The 20,939-nt window shown below is 48.0% G+C and overlaps 1 protein-coding gene across 2 annotated transcripts in view; it reads right to left on the reverse strand.

Moving 5' to 3' along the window:
- Nucleotides 1–7,217: 7,217 nt before the first annotated feature.
- Nucleotides 7,218–20,939, reverse strand: part of ATXN10 (ataxin 10) — a 162,221-nt gene continuing 148,499 nt past the window's right edge. For both annotated transcript variants that reach the window (XM_027592736.2, XM_027592737.2), the window contains exons 11-12: nucleotides 7,994–8,181; nucleotides 7,218–7,542 (exon numbers count right to left, since the gene is read on the reverse strand). In XM_027592736.2, coding sequence (XP_027448537.2) covers nucleotides 7,540–7,542; nucleotides 7,994–8,181 — 191 coding nt within the window. In that variant the 3' untranslated portion in view covers nucleotides 7,218–7,539. The remainder of the gene's footprint in view (nucleotides 7,543–7,993; nucleotides 8,182–20,939) is intronic.

Consider the following 20,939-nt stretch of genomic DNA (forward strand, 5'->3'; position numbering starts at 1 on the left):
TGCTCCTTTTTCTTCATTGACACGATTTTATCAATATAGTGCCTTTTTTTTTAAGAACCATTTTTTGGCTTTATCTTTCCTGAGTTTATTTTTTTAATTTTTAAAATTATTGTTGTTGTTTCCAGTTTAATTATGTTCTGCTCTTATATTACTCATTCCCCCCCCCTTTAATTGTGTGTTTAAGTTATGTTCATACTACTTGAGGACGTTTAGGTGATTGATTTTCTGCCTTCTTTTCTCACATGTGCATTTAAGGTAATAAATCTCCAACTAAGAGTAGCTTCAGCTGCAGTCAGTCTACAAACTTTGTAGGTACTATTTTTTTTAAAAGGTTTATTTAAGAGGCAGAGAGAGCACGCGTGTGCATGAGCAGGGGAGGGGAGAAGGAGAGGGAGAATCTCAAGCAGATTCTAGGTTGAGCAGAGCCCGACACCATGGCACGATCCCACAACCCTAAGATCATGACCTAAGCCGAAACCAAGAGTTGGATCTTAACTGACTGAGCACCTCTAATATGTTAGTATTTTCATTAATGTTCACTTAAAAATACTTTCTAATTTTCATTTCTTGGTTTTGACCCTTAGGTATTTGAGAAATATATTGTTTAGTTTCTAAAACTGTGGGAATTTTCTAGTTATTTGATATGCGGCTTAACTGTTCTAGGGTCAGAACACACTATGTATGACTTTAATCCTTTGAAATGTTGTTATCTGTCTTATGGCACAGCAAAATGACAAATCTGGTAAGTGGTTCCACATATTCTTTAAAAGCTATGTGCACTCTGCAGTTGTTGGGTGTGATGTTTTGTGGATATCAAATGGGGTCGACCCTACTGAGTGCATTGATTGAAACTTAGTATTCTTATGGATTCTTTTCGTCTGATTATTTTATCATTCACTGAGAGGACAGACCCCCACATGCTGACCATGACTCCAACCCCTTCTGCAGACTGGGGCAAGAACATCTGCAAGTGGTTGTCACTAGACACTGGCTGAGAGCAGGTGATGGCCACCGCAAAGGGAGGGGGGAGGAGGGAGAGGAAGGGAGGAAGAGAGACGGATGCAATCACCACTTAGTTGACCGAAGGAAGGAACCACCTGTCTAAGCAAAGGGGTGTTCATGTTAACTTTCTCTTGCTACCGCCTTCTTAGTGATACGTCATGCCTAACGTTTAGTATTGACTTTTAAGTGTTACTACCAAAAAGTAAAACACCCATTATCTTTCTTCTTAGACTGTAAATATGGACATTAGACCTTGGTCACTGTATCCTGTATGTCTCTTACCCCATCTTCTGTATTTTCCATCATTTTGTCTCTTAGTCGTTCATTTTGGCTATTTTCAACTGGTTGGTCCTCCATTTACAGTTTCTCTCCTTTGTGGCTAAAATCAACTACTGATTCCTCAATTTTGGTTATATTTTCTCCGGTTCATGAATTTTCATGATTCCCTTTCACATTGTGTCCTGTCTTTTGCTTTCAATCTTCTGTCTCTTTAAACATACTGAACAAGGTTGTTTTAAATTTGATAACTCTGTTACCTTGAGCCCTTCTGTGTTTTCTATTAGTTATGGTTTCTCTTAATTTTCATATCATATTGTCTTGTCACCTCATGATTTTTTTGACTGAGTGCCAGCGAACATATATGGAAAATTATACTAGTAACTTGAGACCTAAGGTGGTATCTTTTTCCAGAGAGGATTTTTGCTGGCAGGTACCTGGGACAGCAGTAATCCGGGATGTCTGAAGGCACAACATACCAGGTTACTGAAACTCAATTTCTGGGGCTGAAATGATTTGAAACTGAGTGTAGTCCCTGGGTTATTTCTGGTTCATGATCACTTTTCTGATATAGCCCTTTGGTGTCCCAACCTAAAGAAACAGAGCTTTACCAGGCAATATTTCCCATCACCTTGGCTCCTCAAGGCTGTGAGAAACACCACTCAGTCACTTAGCCTCTTTGCTTCTCTGAGATGACAAATACCTCTAGAGGAAAGAGCAGCCCAAACACCAGGCTCATCTCTGAGCCCCTGTCTACTCCTGGGTCCTGGCCCTTAATTTCTCACTGTGTCTCATTAACTCCCTGGTACCTTCAAAGAGTAGTTTACAAATATTTTGGCCTGCTTTTTAGTTATCTTCAGGGAGGTTGGTCAGAACCATCATGGATTTAGAAGTGCTCTCTCTTTTCTAACATAAATAATTCTCCAAGAAAATCTCCTTTAGCCCCCCAACCATATCTTCCTTCCTTGACCTCCCAGAGTAAGCATCCTAAGATGCAAATGAAGCTCTATGCACCAAGATGTTCACAACATTTATAATGATGAAAAACAATACAAAATGTCTAATAACAAGAGAATGGTTAAGTCCCCTATGGAATATTTTGATGATGCAGCCACTGAAACTTTTTATGAGGGGTTTTTAGCATATGGAAATATCTTAAGCTATAATGGTAAGTGTAGGCTTATATGTAGGCTTAAAATGTGGGCTACATGTTGTAGTTGGCCCTCTTCTCTATATATACCCCTGCACTAGACAATCTCATTTATCTCCATGGCTTCAAATTATCATCTACTGGACTCCAAACATGTATTTCCAGCACTGACCTGTCTTCTGAGCTCCAGTCTTGTATACCCAATTGCTTTTCAAAGTCATCTCCATTGGGAGGTCTCAAAAGCATCTCAAACTTTAATTTGCCCCAAAGAGAATCTCGATTCTCTCTGCCCCTTCACATCAAACTTTTCCACTTCGGGGAGAATATAATCATCTACCCAGTTGCTCAACAAAATTTTAAGAGTTATTCTTGTTTACTTCTAGTCCATCCTCAACAATCCATCAGCAAGTCCTATGAATTCCAACACATACATCAAATGTAAACCTGTCTCTCCACAGCCACTGACTTACACGTGTCTAAATCACCATCATCGGTAGCTCCATAAATTATGTTCTGCTTCTGTTCTTTTCCCCCTGCAATTCATTTTCCACACAGCAGCAAGAGTGGTCACTGAAAAACATGAAGTGGATCTTCTCATTCCTATGCTGGATGCCATTTAGTACCTTCCCAACACATTTCAGGTGAGATTCAAATTCCCGTGGCTTCGAAAACCTTGCATGATCAGACTCCCGTTTATCCCTCTGACCGTCTCCCTCATGCCACCTCTCCCCGGTCACCAGGCACTGGCCTCACTGGCCTGGCCACCCTCCTGGCCGTCAACCATATGAAGCTTGCCATCCTGGGGCTTTTGTGCTTGGCGCCGTCTCATTGTGAATGCTCTGCCCCAGCTCTCCGCACAGGTCAGATGTGACCGTCTCAGAAAGGGCACCCCACTTACCATCTGTATCATCACCTTTTCTTCACGGCATTCACTGCAGTATGTGATGCCCTTGTTCTGATCTGTTTGTTAATTTTCTGTCATTCTCATCAGAACAGAAGCTTCACGAGAGCACAGACTGTGTCTACCTTCTTTGCTGCTGGACCCCCAGTGCCTGCCTGGTACATTGCTTGAGGAGACGTAGGCCCTGAGCAGTTAAGCAATTTATGTGGAGTTGAGATTTAAACTCGGGTTTTTCTAACTGCAAAGCCCACGTTCTTCCCATGGAGCTCCCCTTGCTCTATGTCCTGAGCCACAGTCTAGGCATTTCTGCTAGATTTACTTTCCATGCTTCTGGGAAAGAAGCCATATTTTCCTCCTCACTCATTCCCTTCTAATTAACTACAGCAATTAATCATTACGCATTACCTGCTGTGTGGCCCTGGGCGTTAACCCCTGCAACTCAACTTCCTCATCCGTGAAATGGGATTAAGCCTAGAACATACCGTATCATTGCTCTGAAGATTAAATGACTAATATTTTCGAAGTGCTGAGAACACTGGTACACAGAAGGCATCACACAAGTATCTGCTGACTAAATAAACTACATTTGGTGAGCACCGCCTGTGTGTCCTGCACTGTGGAGACAGGGGCAGTGGGAGACAAGGTGTAGTTTCCATGTGCTTCTCTCAGAAATACTCACGGTGAAGGTGCAAAGGGCCCGAAGATGCACGTCAAGCAAGAAAGAGTGCTGGGAGGATTGAATGCTCACCACGTAACAGGTACTGTCAGCGTGTTCGTTAATTTTTACCCCCAGACACTCCTGTGGGTCGGTCGTTCCATGAGCGCCATTTTACTGCTTGAGCAAGTGGAGACGCAGAGCTTACGGAGTCTGCCCAGAGTTACATGGGCGAGAGACAGGGACCCATAACCCACGCACACTCACTTCTGTTTATGCCTTTTGACCACCGTGCTTTACACGGCGGCAGCAAAAATTATACACGTGCAAGAAACATCACGGAAGTTCTCACTGAAGCATGTAAAACGAGCAGGACACACTGTGCATAGATGAACGTATTTGATGTTGTTTAAACAAGAAGAAACATTTAATGTGATGTTTCTAATTTAAGGTTCTAACTGGAGCAACAATAAACAATGATCAAAACCTTCAAAAAGTCACTTCCGCTGACAAAACTGGCTGTGATGAGGGAAGTCTGATGAATGAGTTAATACTATCACCACTACATTTACAGAAAAAAACTTACCTTTAAAATTCATGTAGGTTATAAATCGTGAATTAAATTGTAAAATATCCCCTAAACACGATTTGACGTAAAAAAAAATCCAAATAAGTATATAAAAATTTGTAGGGAAAAGAAAAATAGATATTATATCATACAAATGCAAGGGGAAAAATGTGAATTTTGAAAACAAGGTTTTAAATTGATTTTCATATACAGGCCACTGGGGCTAGAATTATCAGGACCGTGGACAGCGCCCAAAGTGCCCTTTCTCCCCCCCCACCCCCGTTTGTATTAGACTTTGAATGTTAGGGTTCTTCCTCAACTTCTCTGCATTTTACAATTCTGTCTCAATTTTACTGACTCTCATGTAAAAACTGGTTCCTATGTGCAGAACTTACTGATGATGGAACATGTATTTTAAAGTCTTCCCCCTGCAGAGATTGGCATTTCTATTACAATGTCTTTGTTTATTCATTCGAGGATGGAAATGAAGGGATAATGATGACATTTAAATAAATTTCAATTCCAGGTGTTGGTAAAAGAAGAGGATATTGATGCCTTCAGTAGGTAATGGGCACAAGATATATTAAGGGGCACAAGGCACATATGTGTATCTTCTGCCCATTTGACTTAAAATATGCTACTTATAGCCCAAATGACCAAAATCACTTCTCTATATTTCATTTTGCAAAATGGGCATTTTTAGTAGTTTCCAAGCTCTGTGGCTAGATTCAGAAGTTACTGAACAAAAATGTATCTCAATGTTAGCTTCTAAAAAAACCTCACAAACAACCCTACGAGGTGTATTCATGTGGACATATACATATATATAAAATGCGGACGCATATTACTAAAATCGTGCAAGTAAGTATTTTTGAAACATTAACATCCATTGTTAATGCATTAAATAAAATCACTCTGCAAATACTTGGACTCAGTATCAAGCAGAAAAGCCTTCCCCCACTTTCTTTGATAATGAAACAGGCTAAAAAATTGAACAGCTTTGTTAGTTTGCTCTTGGAAGCGATAATATGGTCACAAAACTTGCTGTGACCATTCTGTCCCTTTACAAATGCTGTAAGGCTGGCCTGCCTGCCTTTCTTCTTCTTCTAAATGCCTGATTGAGATGGTGATTTAATCCTCTGCAGCAAGCATGTAGAACGAGGCTCTCAGAATGGCCAAGTGGTGGAGGGAGGACAGGGAAGCTGTTGGTTGTGCTGGAGGATTAGCCATCCAGGGCGTCCAAGCAGCGACAATGCAGCTGTCAGCCTGTTTTCACTATGCAAGCCCCCCATTTCCTAGTTAGAAAACACACAGCCATTACCCCGTTCTGTGTTCCCACACAAGGCTCCCTTTTGTTTATTTGTGTTTGTTATTATATGGCTTATACCGACATGTTTGTTTGATTCCACTGGTGTGCATACATCCATTGAGAGAAGAAGAAAAAGAAGTGTCTATTGCAAACTTGTTAAAAGGAAAAAGGGACTCCCACTGTTTTTTTTTTTTCCTTTGGCGGGCCCTCTACTTAGAGGACAGGATGTTAACTCTTTGTGTCCCAGAAAAGAATGACTTCTTTGTGCATTTTAAATTTTGCAAAGGCTTCTTTACTGATGGAATGTCATAAATGAGAGAGAAAAAGATGTTATTCACAGATTACTACAATTCTAGAAGCCGAGTTTCTTCGGAGATAGTACACTAGCACGGGGGACAACTTGCATTTCATTCTGAATATGCTTAAGCTGTTTTTTACAAAAGCCATTTAAGTATGGCTACCAAAAAAAACTTAGAAGCACTTTACTCTGGAACAATCAGTATTTCTGTAACACTTCTGGCTGAATCTTTGTTGTTTTCATTCTGGAAGATTCAACAGAACTCTGCAAAATCTCTAGATAGCTTTTAGTAACTGGCTGTTCAGGAATGTTTATACATGACCTCCCTTCTAGCGCTTTTGTTGGTTACATCAATGATCTGAAATTTCAGTGCTCGTTTTAATGCTCCAGCTCTAATATGTGTATATATATATATATATATATATATAGAGAGAGAGAGAGAGAGAGAGAAAGAGAGAGAGACAAAGGGATGGAAATAGAAAGGTACAGGTCAAATTTGCTCTTGCTCCCCAAAGCTACTCTTGCAACTCTGGAAAGTGGAGCCATGGCCGCAACTGGGGTGGCATGCTTTAGGAGACTGTGCCTTTGAAAGTGAACAAGACACGGACGCTCTTTAATCCTGTGGCCCTGCGCACAGAGCCCCATTCACAGAGGCACGAAAGCGGGTCAGAGGCAGGCATCCCCCTGGGAGCACAATGGTCTGGGAGGTCTCTTCCCGGGTGATTTGGAAAGAGAAGAGTTAATGGCCTGCACATCCCCCCCTCCTCACTCCCTGCGCCGTTCCAAAGGGCCGGGCTCAGTGACAGCACAGCCCAGTCCCTAAAACGAAGATGGAGCTTCTCTATTCTTCAGCATCTCTCGAATTAATTAGCTGGAAATGAGTCTTGTCAATGTTTTGGAAAGGCAGAAAGGGTGAAAAGAGATTGCTAGAATTAATCACAGTGAGAAACTACTTCAACTGCCTGGCAGAGTGCAGAAAACCCAACAAGCAGAGAAGAAAAGGCATCGGGCTGATTTGCCATCTGAAGGAACAAATGGAATCCAATCAAACGCTCCAGTCTTTGCCAAATAAGGGATGCACCCTTGAGGAGAAGAATTTATTATCTGTTGCCACAGTAAGTACAATATATTACTTAAATGCACACTGTATCCATGGGGACAAAGGCAAACCAGACAGTTTCTAAAGCAAAGAAACAACAGAATACTCATGTACTTTCACTTTCGAGCTTATCCACATTAAACTCTATTATCTAAAGGATTCATGTGTTCCTGAATTTGCACTTAATAAATCTTCAAACACTTGCAATTTCACATACTGCAGAAGACGAAAAATCCAGGAAACAGATTCCAAAAATTCAGATATTTCAATGGAGAGTTCATTCACTAAGAAGAAAAAAGAAACAAAATGGCAGATATAACAGATCTATTTATAAGAATCATCCAAGGGGGGGAAAAAACACAGAATTTTGGTCAAGGGCTGAGAGAGAAACCTGAAACAACTCACTCAGTATTATATAGGGCGCTTCCTGTTCTTTTCATAGTAGCCAACATTAGCCATCTCTCCACTAGAAAATCTAGAAACTTCAGACCATGTAAAAATTCTGATATGACTTTTATATTTCTCCCCTAAAATGAGCTTGAACTTTTAAGACAATGGCAGCATAAAGCCTGAACATAAAACCCAAAATTATTGGCAATTAAACTTCGGGCTTTCTTGGCCATTTTAGAAGGCAAAGTGTGCCCAGCCATGTTCTCAGGAAGGAACCCTGTCACAGACCGAGGGAGCAGGGAGGCTGGACCCAGAGGGGGCGGCGGCTTGCTCTGGCACACTCACCAGTGGAGGTGGGTCACTAGTAGGTTTCAGAATCAGCTTGTCACCCCTCTTCTCAACTTCAAAGCCCATCTTTTTAAGGAGGGATGCGTCCGCCAGTCCCTGTTCCTCCATCTTCGCAATCAGATCTTGGTTCTGACTATTGTCTTCAGTAAGGTTGCGGATGGCGTACACCACCCACTGGGTCAGAACTGGAGGCCGAGTGAAGGAATCTGCCAACGTACCTTCCCATTTCCAAACTTCGCAGGAGCGTTATTGGAAAGGGAGGGCAGGACCCGGCATGAGCGAACGAGTTCTCACAGAGCACGTGCTATGAGTATGCATCCAAACACGGAAGCAACGAAAAAGCTGCAACACATGCATTGTACATGTAGGTCCCACGTGTGTGTACCTGTGTGATGTCCAGCACACGGAGCTTCTTAATCAAGATTTGATGAACGAATGAGCAGGGAAACAACATCTGAACTCTGTGATCGCGCGCACGCAGATAACCATGTTGTTGAGCCACCAGAGAAAGAATAAGAGCAGGACGGCGTTAGTCACAAAGTTGCCAAGTGAGAAGCAGACAAGAGACTCATCTTGTTTAAAGCCAGCTCAGTTATAAATAAGAACTGTCTCCTAGGAGTCATCATGGAATTTCCCTCATTCGGCCGCATTTTTAAAGATGGAGCTAGAAAGCCTTTGAAGGATTTGCTGTCCTTCGCTTGCCTATTTGTGCTCTCAAGAAAGCACCTCGTCCTCTGGCCTTGCTGTGCCCCCACCCCCATTCCGCACGTGCGGCACGGCATCCTTCACAGCAGACAGAAGACAGAATCGCTGTATTATTTACTGAGGTCTTTTATTCCGTGACCAAGAACTGTGTAAATCTCAGGAAAGCATTAAACTGCTGCTCTATGTTGTTCTAGAAAAGGCCGTAGAGAAACTGCCATGGGTACCAACCCATGGATCCAGGGACGTGTAGGCAATGCCCAGAACAGTGGGCCCAGCACCCTCTGTTGGTCCGGAGGGAATAACAGAACACCTAGCGGGGAGTAAGCGCTTTCTCCAATAAAGCAAGGCCTCCCTGCCCACCACTGGATGGAATTTGGCAAGAAAAACAAGCTCTTTCCCCCAACTGCAGGGTGTTTCTGGTACAGACATTTCTGATGTCAGAATGGGGGCATCTGTGTCCCCAGAATGTATCAGGCTCTTCAGCCTGAAGGGTCAATGCTTCTGACCCTGTCCTAGCTCCCAACACAGCGGTGAGGCTGGGGCTGAGACCTTTCTAGCTCTCAGCTGGAAGCAGGAGGCCACAGAGAAAGGCTGCAATGGGCATAAAGCCTGTGGCTCTTTCTTGTAGAGTCTGAGAAAGAATGTGAATCAAACTGCTTCCCTAGTTCAGTAACCTCAGAGCAAGGTAGTGAAAAATGAGCCTGTCCACTGAAGTCAGCCAACTGAGATGCCCGGAACATGGCTGTTTTATGTTCAGGACAGATCTTCTGCAGTTTTAAAAGTTGCTCCATCCCAGTCCCTCCGACACACCCATGCTGGTTCACAATCCTGACAAGGCCTTCGAGCTCCTCATGGCCCCAGATCACAGACGGTCCACGCCAGCCCTGCCTCTCCCGGCCCCTCCCAGCTGGGGCCACGGGCCCCAAGAAGAGGATGAGCAGATGTTTGCTGAGTGAATGACCCACTGGTCTCTGGAGGTTTACCATTAAAACCACTTGTGAGTATAAATGACTAACCTGTTCCAGATGGCACAGAATAGGAATGGTTGATGCCCAGCTGATGCTGATTCTATAATTAGTTGTCCCCTTTTGGTGGGAGAATGTCCTTCTGCCATTTACCCGTCATCCTCCGATGATAAAGCCCAGTACCTTTATAAGGGCTGTATTTTATTTCTGGAGATAGAATCCCAACAAATACTCAAATGCACAAAGCTTAATTGTGACTTTCTCCCCCTTTTCCACAATCGCCGAACCCCCACTCTACGCCAGTATAGAGAATAAAAGTGAGGATCCTGGATGACAAACACTTCCAACGTGTTAGGGAATTTCTGAACCATGAATCGTGTGCCGCAAGTGATTTCTCATCCAGAATGACATCACTCTACCAATTCATTTCCTCACTCTGTGTGAAAAGGGGGAGGCGGTGTCAGGACATCCAACTGAAGGAGCAAACAACTGAAGGGTAAATTTAGGCAAGAAAAGATAGAAGACTGAAGAATTTTAGCTCACGTGTATTATTCCTGAATGCTAACGACAGGAGCAGAGCACTTCTTTCTAAAGCTTCCTGGTAACTCACTGAAATGTAACTGAAAGCAGGAAACCCGAAACTCCCCTCTATGCCCCATGAGAGCTCCTGGAAACGGGAGTGGGGGGTGCGGCTCGGTAATGGAGGAATCCGGCATCAGCCTTGATGCTGCCAGACGAAAGGCAGGGTGTCTCTGGAGAGTGAACCACCTTCCAGAGCTGCACCGATCAAACTGTTAGAGGGCAAACAAGACCCCTGGCCCAAGGGCCGCTGTGTACCTCTCCTACCAGGCACCCTTCGCACCTGGGCTCCAGCAACATCGCCACGCCGGGCACGGCCTCCGGACGGTGTTAGTCAGGTGCGCCCAGCGCGTGTTCGCAGAGCACTCTCTAGCAGCCCTCGGCCCGGCCTGCTGCACCATGCTCACCTGTGAGCCCCGTGAGGGCAGGAGCCACCCCGTGCATCCATCTGAGCATCCCCAGCAGCCAGTCTGGCCCCTGACACAAAGTGGGCCGTGGACACTACAGAGCTAGGATGGTGTCTGTGTGTCCGCCCGGACACCCTGCGAACTCCTTCCGAGCAAGTGTGAGGTCTCGTGCACTGCGCCGGGCGAGGTCCACTGGACGTCCGACCCAGGGAGCGCTACCTCCCACTCAGCCCGTGGGTGGGGCCGTGGTGACACCGCAGCGGCCCGCACAAGCTCTGCTTTTCCTGCTTGTTCTCGGGGTGGTTTCCTGACTCAGGGCTTTGCAGGGTGGAGGGATGACATGAAAGTAAACCCATATAAATGCAACCCAGGCAAGAGAGCTCCCTGCACTGTGTCAACAAAGGGCCCATGTCAACAGGCCCCAGGAGAATCCCCACCGTGTGGGCAGATGAGAGGGTAGATCTCAATCACGCTCATCGGGCTGAGGCAACTGACGCATTTTGTGAAAATCCTGCCACAGTAGCTTTGTAGCACTTCACCCTCAACGCCCTTGGAACCTAAACACCAACACGCCGCCCAGTTTACATCCAGGGAGAGAGGACAGAGAAGGGGAGCAGTGAAGGTTCCCGACAGGTGGCCAGCACCACGCCAGGAACGAAACACAACAGCCGTGAACTTCTCGAGGGACTGATGCCCGGCACAGCCACCAAATGGACAACCTAACAGGAGACACAGTAAAGCCCAAAGAGAAAAGGCATTTTTGTCTTTTTCCAAAGCTGGTGTTCACAGGCTGGAGGGAGCGTGCGGAAGGAGTGGAGGGGTTGGGAGAAGCACGGCCACACACTGGAGGCAGCTGCTGTGCACACCTCGAAGATGAGAAATAACTGGACGGCAAACCCCCCACCCTTTTCGCTTAAATGCATGTTTCACATTCTTATATATAAGGGAAATGGTAGTACTTCCTCTTTAAAAGAGGAGGATTTCGTGGAGTCGGAACACGGCGTTCCGCCACACACTTTTTCTGGGCAAATACAAAAGGCGTGCTCTGCATCTCCACCTCCAGCGAGCTCCCACACTCGGGGCTGTGTTGTCTGGCTATAAATTAAGTGCCACACAGACAAGCTCGACTTTGTCCCTATTTCCAGTGAGAACATTTTTGCACTACCGACTGGGGTCTCTGACTCAATAATAATTAAAAAACCAAATTCAGTGGTTGTTTCTTTCATAAAATTTGGTTTGAAAAGAGACACTGAAACACAGCCCTTACAAACGGGGTCTCACGCACGAGCCTGGCTCATGAATATGCATGGCTGTCCTTGTTAGCGGCTGTGAAAGCCCGGAGCCCCGGGCAGCCCCGCGCCAGCCCCGAGTGTCACTAGGGAGATTAAAGCGAGTCCCAGTTAATATTCACATTGCCCCCTTGTTCCCTCTCTAAAGAGACAGACGGAAAGAAAGAGTGGGGGAGAAAATTAAACATCTTCTAAAGTCTAATCCTACCAACACGTGAAGTGCTTTATTGTGCGCTTAGCTTTAGAGAGACGGCTTCTAAAGTTTCCATAGCTACGACAAACACAAGGCGTGAGCCTGTGGGCTACAACACTACCTTGAAAGTGCCCTGTCATGAGCACTCTGCAGCGAGGATGCCACAGGGCTGGCCCGGCTCCTCAGCAGTGCACTCTGGTGTCTGGAAACAGGCAAAGAGGACAGTGGAGACGGAACAGCTCAGTACTGCTGTGCTTGGGAAGGTGAAGGCCACTCCCGGGCCCGCAGCCTCGGCCCTAGCTTCCAGAAAGACGCAGGCCCAGCACCAAACGCGGTGGCCTGGCACAAGTGAGGCAACGAGGCGTTCGCGGGGCACAAAAATGGGGGCAGGCAGACGACACGATCTAGAAAAAAGTATCTCACAGCAAGGATATTACTAGCTAGCACATTTATGTGTCAAATTCACTTTATAGATCATTTGTTTGAGAGAGCGAGAGAGAGCACAAGCCGGGGAGGGGGGGAGGGGCAGAGGGAGACGGAGAAGCAGGCTCCCCACTGAGTAGGGAGCCCCACGTGGGGCTCAGTCCCAGGACCCTGGGATCATGACCTGAGCCGAAGGCAGACGCTTAACCGACTGAGCCACCCAGGCTTCCCCCCAAATTCACTTTAAGGTCAGGTTGAGTGCAAACACTAAAGCTGGAACTGTCCGATGAGGAAGACTCCTCTAAGAAAGGCAACACCTTTCAGCTACCGGACCAGTGGCACTTGCAAAGTCCTGCGCTGTATGGGAACGTAGGGCCCGGTGGGGACAGGGACTCTGTTCCGGTCACCACTGTAACTCTCTAGCTGGAAGACTGCTGAGAACAGGGGTCGGCAAATCAGGGCCTGTGTTTTTGTGCGGACATGAGTTTAGTTTTTGTATCTTTAAATGCTTGGGAAAAAACAAAATCAAACTACTACTACTGTGTGACACGTGAAAATTATTTGAAACTCAAACTTCAGTATCCATAATACATAAAGCCACTGGCACGCAGCCATGCCCGTTCGTTTATGCACCAACTATGGCTGCTTTCTCGCTCCAACAGCTGAGCCGTGGCTATGGGCAGACAGTATGGCTGGGCAAAGCCAAAAACACTTACAAAATTTAAACCTTTACTGAAAAGGCTGGCCAACCTCTGGCCCAGAACATGGAAAGCATTAGTAAGTATTCGTTGAATTTTATAAACGAGCTTTTAAAAGTCTTGACATTGAAAAACTTACATTATTTAAAACAATTTAAATATGTTAAAAGGTTTTGCTGATGTGTGTGTATATATACTATATACCGTGACTATGTATGATGCTTTGTATCTAGAGATATATGATGTATACATGCGTCTCTAATATAATCTACACTCCGTATATAACCAACAGATGTACTCTATTTTAGTACCTACATTTAATTTTTGCTTCCAGGATATATTCTTTAAAATTATTTGTAGGCAACAAATCCATTTATGGCAAGGGATTTATGTCCTGCCTAACAAAGTATACTACTAAACAGGGCAGAGAGTGTGAAGAAACCTTTTACGAGGCTGGTCTGAGAAGATGTTCAGCGAGGCAAGCCTACTTTAGCAGGCTTTCACAAAAACCAGTAATAATCTTTGCTAAAGATGAGGATGGTTTTAAATAACTTCCATATCTAAACTAGTATCTTCACAGAATTGGTACAATTGCGGAATTTTTCAGAGTGCAAGAAAGGAGTTTAGTTTTAGTTTAAAATGGTTCGGGAAATGCTTCACATTGCTAAAAACCAAAATACTTCTAAATATGCCAAGTCTGTCAGCCAAAGAACGAGCATGGGACGCGGCATCGAAAGGGTGGCTTCTCTTCCTGCTGCCATGGCCTACTTCCGCCTTCCTCCTAGCCACTCAAGTCCGAGAAGCTGCCCCCGTGTCAGGGGTGGCATGTTCAGGGCGGGGGCGGCGTTCCCTGAATCCTAACCAACCTCAGCCCTGCTCTCCAAGTATTTGCTTTCTGAGGGAAACCATGGCACTTCCCAAACTGCTGCCCAGGGACCCCTGGGCTCCCCTGAGCCTTGTGCTGGAGGAGGAGGAGTTGTGCAAACCCTGGAGGACTTCCAAGTGGAGGTGGTAAAGGAGAAAGTCAGACGACTCAGGGGGCGTTGGGAGAGTAAGGAGGTGCTGGGCTATGGACGCAGGAGGGATGGCAGCTTAGCTGTGACACCGGGCAGAGGCGGCGGTTGGGCAGGAGAGGTCCTGGTGGAGGGACAGACCTGGAAACCACCACTGCCATTCTTCCCCAAAGCAGCCCTTGCTTCTCCTGCACAGGCTGCCTCCACCTCCAAATGCCGACATGCTTCACCCTCACTTCCACCTTCGTCTACCATAATTATCTTCTGCCCTTCACTCTCATTATGTCATTCAGCTAACTACATACTCTTCTCCGTCGGAAAATTAAAGTAGGAGTCTTTCTTGTGCGGCTTCTATCTGGGGTCTCCCTGCTGGAAATCGCAGTGTGCCCAATAACCACCACAAACCACCCATCTGGCTCCCTCTTCCTTCTTCAAATTGTTGGTCTATCTGGTTTCTAATTTCCCTCCGCACTTTTGTATTTTAATACGAGGGAACATCTGTGGGTCAAGTGTCTCAGCGTCATGACGATACGTGCTGCCCTGGGCCCTGCGGTGTGTCAGGTCTCAACAGCATTTCCACATGGATGGATGCGTCCTCTCTCATTTGCCCCTTACTGGCGGACTGTGAGTCCTGAGAGTGGTAAAAACAACAAGGCTAACAGAAGAGAGTGGGAGAATCTACAAATCGCCAGATCTGTAGATTACAGGTCCCCAGCTGAAGAACACAACAGAATACTTGGGGTCAGCAGTCCGTCTTCTCGGAGGGAGGTCATCCCAGAAACACCATCTCTGAGAGCAGAGACTGCCTGCTGGCCTCTGCATCCCTAGGGAACTGGGACATCAAAGCAAGTGCCACAAGGCCCAGGAGAACAAAGTGTCCGTGCAAGTGTCAACCAAAGATGTTTTCTCTCTCGGCCTCGCCCAACTCAGCACTCTCCTAGTGGTTCTGAAACAAAGGGCACATTCTCTGTGCTTAGTTCGCACAATTTACTTTCCATCAGTGGAGCAGTTCCGGGGAAGATCCGACGGTGACCCCCTCACGGGCCTCCTCCCAGCCTGGAACGTGTCTCCACCCCACACGGCCCTGTGACCTCAGCAGTAGCTACACGTGTGTGCACACTCTGGGCCCCTGACAAATCCCAGATGTCTAAAGCCGAAGCATCCAAGATGAGCCAAGTAGAAGATGTCGCTGTCACCGCGACCAGCCAGGCTGTCCATATGGCAGGGGAGTGACGGGAAGATGATACCCTGCCCTCCGTCACCACACACACTCCCCACTCCAAAAGCTTCTGTGGCCGAGCGAGGGCCGTGCGGCAGGTACCTCACATCCACAGGGTTTTGGTGGTCAAGGATCCTTCGGCCCTGAAACTAATTTCGTACATTACGTATTTTGAACTCGTCTCCCTAGCCACTTGAAAGCATAGTGTGGTACGCAGAGTCAGAATCTGGTGTCCGTGTCACACAACAGGTTTTGGAATCAGAAACAACCAATACCACTTCTAACTTAAACCACACGAAAGGCTTCTGGGGCCATGAAGTAGTTCCATTTGTACTCGGGGCAGCCCTCCAATGTCGCTTCGGAGACGTCAGCTGAGCCCCCGCGTGCCGGGTGCTCGGCCGGGCCGGAACATGGCTGGCATGTCCCAGACGCTCAACAATTCCTCCAGAGCCCCTCGTGTCCCTCCCCTCCGTGACCCTCCCTCTCGGTGCCCCTTCTCAGGCTGCTGTCACCGGGTAAATCTGAATCCTTCTACAGAACGTGTGCACCTGCGGGCTGGGACTGCTGTCCTCGTCACTGGACCTCCCGGCACACAGAGGAGACACGCTTTAGCTATTTGCTGGACGAAGGCCCCTTGGTGCCTGCCTTCTCTCTACCTGGAAGTTCTTCCGCAGCATCTGGACCATACGTGAGACGTTACTGAATAAGCGTATGCAGATGCCCAGCACTATTCAAAGTCAGCCTTGGGGCTGCAGGGGCAAGCTGGCCCCGGCCGGCGCTGAGCTGGCTGGGCCTCATTGCGGAGACCACGGCAGGAGAGGGTGTGCTGCCCCTGGAGATCGCGGGGCCCTGAGGACTGACACGGTGTGAGCAGAAGCCAGAGGGAGTGCAGCAGAGACAGCCCAGAAGCTCAAGGCCCCGTCTGCCAGGCAAGAGGATGGTTGTCAAGTACGCTGTGCTCTCTGGGATAAAGGACTCGTCGGGTCACAAGCTGCCTCAAATGAACTTCTCTTCAGGGACTACATTATTGCTGCCTTCAATGTAAGCAAGGCTTTGCCAGAGGATCTCATCCCAGAGTCTCTCACGTAAAGAGCATCAGTTTATCTGCATAAAACAGTCTAGAGATAATAGTAACAGAGCGGCGGCAGTCATCCCACGCCCAGGACACGTCGGGGGCCATTCCAGGCACTCAGAGAAAGCATTCGATCCTCTACAAACACGCTATGCAACAGGTGCGTACTATCGCCCCCATTTTACTGATGAGAACACAAGATACAGGAGGCTCGGGCCTGTCCGCGGTCACACAACTGGAAGCGGCCAAGTCAGGGCGGGATGTGGGCTCCAGCATGCACCCTCAGAACAACAATGCCACACAGCTTCCAAGCACTTGTCAGTGAGCACATGGGTGAGGAGAGACCTCACCTATGTGAGGGGCGGGTGGTTCTGCCTCCAGCTCAGGCTGACTGCAAGCCTCGGAGCTTTGCCTATGCCGTCAGTTAAAGGAATGCTAGGTTTTATGACACTTGAAATAAGGTCCCCGTCTCTTCAAAGAAATCCCAAAGGATAAAATAAGCTTGGAGATACTAGCGAGAATGACCACCTCTGCAAAGCAACTTGAGAAGGAGCTAATGAACAGTTCAAAATGAAATTAATATTTGGAGTAGAAAAAGTAAGTAGTCTCATCTAAATGACGCAAAGACTAGCGCTGGCCTAGCACTAATGATGTCCTACGTTACTAAAGCGTAGCTCAGGGTCAGAGGTACTTCTAAGCTACCAAGGCTTAAATTAAAAACAGTGTGGGGATTCTGGCAGACTTTAGATGAGACACAGCAGGTACCAAAGAGTCAAGGAGGTTTCTCCTGCTGTGTATGCTGGGCGCCGAGCATCTGTCGTCACTGTCCTTGGCCCAGATGTCACCCGTGGATGGTCTGCTCCATGGGTCACCCGTGGCCGTCCTGGCTTGCCTCTCCATCTCTCCCCCTGCTCCTCGCCAAGTCCCAGAAAGTCAGCCATCAAGGTGGGTGGGCCTGCAGATGCTGGGTCGTCCTGCTGCAAAGCAAGCAGGGAAGGGGGTGGCGGTTCCCATTCGTGCTGTGGGCTTCCGTTTCTACCACAGTAACAGGTGAGCTAAGAGCAGAGTGCGGACCCGGAATGCTCGCTGATCCTTGTTACGGGAAGAACTCTGCGTACAACCTCCAGGAGACATTTATAATGTGCAAGTATCTTCCACAGTCACTAGAAATACCTATCACGGACCCTCCAGACGACTTAAAGGCCACAGCTGGTTGTGGTGATGACACTAAGTTCTTAAAGCTCCTCCCGGACACTTGTCTCAAAGCTTCTAGAGTATCGGCTACCTCACTTTGGGGCGGAATCATTCAGTTATAGACACCTGATATCGCAACACGTTCTTCCCCCTCTCCGTGCTTCTTGAACATGACCCTGGTACAAGCATGGGGTGTAGACACCAATAAAGACTTAAGCTGCTGGTCACACACCAGACTGTCCGAAGAACTGAACCACAATCTAGTCACTCACGCAGCTAATGTGAGGACACTGCGCTCGCTGCCGGGGACATCACAGCTCGCAGGATAGTCGTGTCCCTGCCCTCGCGGCACCGATGTTCCAGAGGCCGACTCATGGGACGAGGGTGGTCGGAGGATGCCTCTCTGAGGCACCCCCACGCAAAGACCCACAGGATAAAAAGAAACCGGTCACCTAGTCATCTAGTGAGCCGGGGCAAGACGGCTGCGGGCTGCACGTAAGCCACGAAGCACCAAGAAACGTCGAGGGGGCACCTCTGTGGCTGGAGCGGGATGTGGGGAGACTGGAATGAAGTGAGGCAGAGGTAGGCAGATGCCGCACCTTCTGAGGATTCAGGAGATGGTAAGGAGTCTGTGTTCTATTCCAGTACAATTAGAAGCCATAACAGAAGTGAAGGAGAAAAATCGACACTCTCTTGGGCAGCTGTGTGGACAGCGGTTTGGAACGAGGCAAGCACGGGAAGGGGGGTCCATGAGGAGTCCACAGTGGCCAGAGGGAGGTCATGGAACAAGACAGACCCGTACCATTTCATAAGACGTGTGATTTGGGGCAGTTTATGTACGTGCACCAGGGTAAAGCTGGTCAGGTCACTGAGAGGACGGGACGTCTGTGCTGTGCTTGCCCCACACCGCGTGCCCAGCGCCCCCGAGGGACAGCAGGGGCCCCAGGCGGGCTGTGGAAGCCCTGGCTCCTGTCTGGCCTGGGGCTTCATTACCCTCTGCCTCGGCTTCTTCACCCATTCAGTGAGGGGGACAAAGCCATTCCCCAGCAAGTCGGAGGACAGCCCAGGACTGAGACGAAGCTCTTGGGTCCTGGAGTCAGAAAGCACAGGTTCTAAATGCCGAGCCTGCTGAGCACCAGTGCAGAGCCGTGGCCAGTTACAAAACCTTTTTACCTCAGCCTCCTCTTCTGTAAGATGGGGATCATGACAGTATCTGTCTCACAGAGTGGTCATGAGGTTTAAACAAAATTCGGATGCCTGGCATGGAAGAGGCTAGTTCTGTTAGACACACAGGCCAGTCACTACTGTATCCCCCCAGCGGTCAACAAAGCTGGGCTACAGAAGGAGCTAGATCACCTGTGTCAGGAAAAACCTCTGTCTATTCAACTATCAGAACCAATGAGTTCTCTGGCCACTGTCCCACCCGCCCCCCAGCACATGTGACCCGTTCAATGCATCCCTGAAACCAGTTTCCCTGCCAGCATCCGATGCCGCCATGGGGGTCTCATTGAACACAGCACCATTCCGGGTTTCTCCATTCTCCCTTTGTCCATTTCTAGCACAAGGACAGAGAGCGAAGGTGATCACCCTGGAGGGAGGAGTGTGGAAACAGTGAGCCTGTGCACACTCGTCTGTGTGCTCAGGAAGCGTCAAGGAAGGGTCCGTGATGGGGACAGCCTGATGGCCGCAGTGGCCGTGACCTTCATGGGACATTCATGAAAAGCAGCACGTAATGCCACATGATTATCAGAGCCACAGTGTTACATGACAGCAGAAGATGAAACAATGAAAGGGGGTCTTGCTCGAACGGGGATCATGGAAGACTTCTCTCCAGCATTCTGTCTCGTGTATTTCAAACTGGAAGAACCAGTCGGGGTTGGCCAGTGTACACAGGGGAGAAGCCCAGGCAGAGGAGCAGCATGTGCAAGCCTGGGAGAGGAAGGAGCTGGGGGTACCAGTGGAGGAGGGAGGCCAGTGCGCCAGGAGGGAAACCAGGAAGGGCTGACGGGTGGGGTCAGGCAGGGAGGCGGAAGGTCTAGGAAGATGCGCCCCCTCCCCACCCCTGCTCAGGCCGGCACTTACTACGGAGCACTCTCTTTGTCAGGGACGTCTGCGAAAGAGGTCAATCTGACGCATTTGCCTTCAGGGAGCTCACAAGCAGGTACAGGTGGCAGAGCCAGCGGGGGCGCGTCACAAGCTCCTGGGGGCAGAGAGGACAAGCTCGGCCAGGGCTCCTTCCCTGAGAAGCCGAGCGCCTGTCCCCACCAGACCGCAGGCCCCACGGGAGCACGGAGGGGGTCTCCTCCTTGGCCAGCACCGTATCCCCAGCAGCAAGAACAGTGTCCACCGCGTACCCCAGCAGACAGCAGGAAACACATGCAGAAGCCAGAGATGGAAGCAATGACAAAGACACACACCAGGGCCCTGAATCCAGCAACAGAGGAAAAGGATCGTGTCTGAAAGGCTGTGTCACATTCTGGCTCTACCTGCCATCAGGACGGTCACGTACTAGTAATGAAGATGGTATCAGGTAGGGACTGTGGAAGACCAATCCTCTGAAAACAGAACAGAGCCAGAGAAAGAATCACGCCTATGGACAGTGACTTATGACAAGGTGGCCCCGCAGAGCCAGGGGTAAAAGGAAGGTCTTCGCGTAGTGGGGCAACTGCAGAACCACAGGGGGACAATGAAGAAACTGCACCCTGACTGTACATCCGAGTAAGAATTAGCTTCCGGAAGACTTCAGCTCTGTCAGAAAGGCAAGACTAGAGAGATGCCAGCGAAAACAAAGAAAAATTGCTCTTCCAGCCTCAGGGTCTCAGTGAGACACAAAACCCACTAACCGTAGAGGGAAGAAAAAACACCCAAGCACCCCAGAAGTCAGATTAGAGTCAGCTCTGGAAACTGGTGCTGGGTGAGAAGGGGCCCAAAGGAGCCCTCCAGGGGATGGGACCAGTCTGTATCTTCATCTGGGTGACTGCTGCAAGGGTGCGTACATATGCGGAGACGCCCACACATTGCACACTCAGTATCTCAATAATAAAGATACCGTAAGAAAAATAAAAACAACAAGAAAATAAAACAAGCCATGAATAGGAGAGACTCTTTCAATGCACATAAATGAACAAGAATTCACAGCCTGAATACAGGAACATGAGTCAATTTTGGAAAGAGAAAGAAATCGTA

This window comes from Zalophus californianus, chromosome 9 (genome assembly GCF_009762305.2).
Source record: "Zalophus californianus isolate mZalCal1 chromosome 9, mZalCal1.pri.v2, whole genome shotgun sequence".
Taxonomy (NCBI): Eukaryota; Metazoa; Chordata; class Mammalia; order Carnivora; family Otariidae; genus Zalophus; species Zalophus californianus.